This window comes from Trachymyrmex septentrionalis, unplaced genomic scaffold, assembly GCF_001594115.1.
Source record: "Trachymyrmex septentrionalis isolate Tsep2-gDNA-1 unplaced genomic scaffold, Tsep1.0 scaffold7, whole genome shotgun sequence".
In the NCBI taxonomy this organism is placed as follows: Eukaryota; Metazoa; Arthropoda; class Insecta; order Hymenoptera; family Formicidae; genus Trachymyrmex; species Trachymyrmex septentrionalis.
In genome coordinates this window covers 3860541-3864251 of record NW_017305884.1, presented here as the reverse complement: position 1 = coordinate 3864251, position 3711 = coordinate 3860541, and the positions used below count along the sequence as shown (strand labels likewise).

The 3711-nt window shown below is 35.4% G+C and overlaps 1 protein-coding gene across 3 annotated transcripts in view; it reads right to left on the bottom strand.

Annotated features, from left to right (window-relative positions):
- Positions 1-3369, bottom strand: part of LOC108753507 (prostatic acid phosphatase-like) — a 6722-nt gene extending 3353 nt beyond the window's left edge. For 2 of the 3 annotated variants that reach the window (XR_001939631.1, XM_018495111.1), the window contains exons 1-6: positions 2930-3369; positions 2197-2295; positions 1366-1791; positions 1140-1263; positions 731-942; positions 478-646 (exon numbers count right to left, since the gene is read on the bottom strand). Coding sequence is in view for 2 of the 3 variants with exons in the window: in XM_018495111.1 (XP_018350613.1) it covers positions 478-646; positions 731-942; positions 1140-1263; positions 1366-1791; positions 2197-2295; positions 2930-3031 (1132 nt within the window). In the remaining variant the exon portion in view is untranslated. Of the gene's footprint in view, positions 1-36; positions 298-477; positions 647-730; positions 943-1139; positions 1264-1365; positions 1792-2196; positions 2296-2929 lie in introns of those variants that run through there. The other variant, XM_018495110.1, reaches the window with a different exon arrangement.
- Between the last annotated feature and the right edge of the window lie 342 nt (positions 3370-3711).

Genomic DNA, 3711 nt, shown 5'->3' with positions numbered 1-3711 from the left:
TGATATAAATATATATATATATATATAGAAGTTTGTTCAAAATTTAAAAATTGTAAAAAATACGCTTAATTTTATTATGGCATTAATAACAAATGATTAACCTGTATTCTTTAATATCATATCAGTTTTCATCATATGAATTATTTTTGTCAAATATCCGTTATATGGCATCGTTATAGCCATTGTATGCTAAGCGAAAATAATACTGTCTATGTTCTTTTTTATGTCGCCAATATATAAAGCCGATTATTATTAGGACCAATAAAACTAGCATTAATATAGACGATGTCAGAATTGCTGAAACATAAATAAAAAATGTTAATTAAAACTTGAGATGAGCAATCTAAATTACATGCAAAATTATTACATGCAAAATTATAATTATAATTAAACGACGTTGCGTATACATGTAAATACTGCACAATGTCAAAAAAATTGTATAAATATTTAATACAATATATTAAATCCAATAATTACCGATGACATCGCTAGAACTTATCTCATTTCGACTTATTTGACATTCTCTTTCCCAATCTTCAGGTACTACGTCCTTCGTCAAATTAATAAATTCATTTAAAGGGCATAACGTATCGCAGCCCGGTAATGTCATAAGGATTGGTTCCTCTGTCGTATTTTTATAAGAAACCTAATGATAAAGAAAGGATAAATATCAAAGTAAAAAAATTGAATGAAGTATTTTGCATATGAATTTTGCAAACAAAATTCTTACTGTCACAAAATACTGATTTTTTGAGTTCATCCTTAATTCGATAAGAACCACAGCAGCGTAAGGTGGAGGGTGAGGGTCAAATACGTTCAAAGTCATAAGTAAATTTCCTATGGTCTCATCATGAGCACTGTATATCCATATCTTTCTATCAGGTTGTAAGGTATGTTGTGTTTTCTTGACCATGTGATCTATCATTTCTCCAAGTAGTGGACCTAACGTTTTTAAAATTGAATGTCGATTATGTAATGGAGAAGATTTAACAAATATCTTTGAAAGCTTAAAAAATATTAATGTTAAAATTATTAATTAAAATATCAAAAATATTCCACATAAAAAATGTTAACATAATAAAATATGTAAATACAAATATAAGTACATTATTAATAAATGATAGATACACTGATTGTACCTGCTTTTAATCTTTGAAGTATCTTATTATAAGCCTCAATCATGAAACTAAGTATAGCGAGAGGTTTTAACTCTTCTGGAAACACCGATTTCGTCCACTGCGGTAGAGTTTTGTTGTACAATGTCTGTAAATAAATCAAAGCTTTATCGCATGTTTCCCTAAGCAAATGAGCAAGTTATGATACGTAATAGTATACACAATTGATAACAGAACATTTTCAATGTACCTCAATATATAAATTATCATATAGATGTTCAACTGCTCTAATCGAATTTATATTTTCCCCGCTGTGCTTAGTTAAGTAGGCAAAGAGCTTCGCGTTTGCTTTTTTTATATTTTCCATTTCCGGTGATGTTAAGAGCTTTTCCAACTCGTATTTGTATCGCGGGCAATACTTGCTCGCCTTTAGCACATAATCTTCCTGTGCCGGTATGGTATGCACAGGGATCGGTATCCAATAAATGTTGTTGTCCCATATTTCGTTCTTCACCGGTGGATAAAGACCTGCGAGATTCGCCTCGGCTGACATTAGGGTACGATCTACGTCCGTACTTTGAACGTAAATGTCATATGGCGTGTAAACATCGCTTAAAAAACCAGAGTATCGTTTCCTTAGCCAGCATCCGAGAAGTAGGTGTTGGTTTTTCCCAATCTACATTTTCCAAGCGTTAAACATTAGTAAAGTTAATGCGCAAGCTTTTAGAAATCAATATACAGCAAGAAAAGTAATTCTTAAAAATTAGTTTAATATATATTCTAATAGTTTTATAGTGAAATTTTTTTCTCGTGTCTGCTATATGCCTAAATCTATTTAAAACTTGACTCATTGTATAATCTATTTTCTTCACTTTCTTTATATAGAATTCCAAATGGTCAGACTGGCCACTTGGCAAAGTAAACTCCACAGTATTGCATTTCAAATGATATGTTTATGTATGATAAGAGAGCGATAAGATAACAATAAGACCAGAAACAATATCTATTATGTTGAAATAAAAATATGTTCTCGATGCATATAATTATTTATGTTTACATTTGTTAATTATAATTATCTTACATTTGTTAATTGTCCAAATGGAACCGGCCACAACGATTCATTCTTATAAGGATCGTTCGTGTAAGGCGCAATAGGAGTTCTATCTCCATGTCTGTACAACTGTAAACAAAAACGAGCTCCATTATGTTTCCGCAATAAGTTTATGAGTCACCAGGCGTTAACGTAAAAATGAAAACGTCTCTAAAATTTTGCATATTTTACAAATGACGTAAAAACTCAAGACATATAGAGCGTCTTTCAACAAAACACACATAACACGGTATGACACAGTGCATCATCATCCTTGTTGCTTGTCAATGTTAAACAAGAATGAGATCATCACCGTGTTGTATTGAGTCGCTTTTTGGAAGGCACCCATAATTAACATATTGAAATAATAAAAACATTGAGCTCTACGACAAAAAACAATTATTATTTATTGCATAATAAAGATATGAAACTTGATATAAAACAATAAAAAGACACAATAAGCGAAAAGGCTATGTTCGATCAAGATAGATCTTGACGCCTAATAACATTTTTGTATAAATTTTATAATTTTCAGTTCATCCAAAGTAAATTATATGCCAATGTTATTCATCGGTCTCGAGACACAATCTTAAATCGAAACTGGATTACGTAACATGTCAAAGTAAATTGCCAAAATAAAAAGAAAACAATAAGAACGAGCTCCAAATGAGCATCAGACAACGCTAAGCAAAAAGGTGGAAAGACGTGATTTAAATTCACTTACGACGTTCGCGAAGACAATCGTGCCCAGATCGAAGTCACCGGCGCCGGAGCAGCTGGAAGTGAGGACGCTCACGAGCACGAGGAGCAACATTCCGATGTCCATGCCGCGTGGAGACTTCGGCTCGGTGTTGACGTGACTTCACGAGCGAACGGCGACCGCACGTGTCGATCGCACGTGACTTGCGAATAAATCGGAGCGTGGTCAGTTAAAATCTACGAATGTTCGCACGCCGCGAACACATTTTCGACGTGTGAAGATACCGAACGCCCGTGTGTACGTACATATGCCCACAATGTGCGCACAACTTCACACATATTCGGGCACAAAAGGATCCCACTGTCGGAACCATCGGGGTTATCCCCCACCTGAGATCTTCTCCTACCATCCTGCAAATCTGCTTCCTCTTCGCTCCAATGTCCTCTCTCTCCCTCCCCCCCCTCTCTCTCTCTCTCTCTCTCTCACTCCTTTATATTCTGACTGTCCATGATACTATAGGTAGCAGAAATAACGTGGCGTCTTCCCCTCTTTGTCGCCCCTTCACTTTCTGTATTCTCTGTTGTGCACGGTCACGTGGTCAAGTGCAACGGGAAAAGCAGTAGAGACAAGAGAAGTGCAGTTGACAAGGAAGCAGCTGTTCCAAAATAGAAGAATGTAGGGGAGTCCCATTATGTAAACATTGCAAACGAGTCATGCAGCAAGTTGCTCCGCCGGTTGCACAGCGGGTTCTTGCAACGGGGAGTGCGAGTTGCATTCCGATCTTCATGAAGTACGGTTCTCTTGAT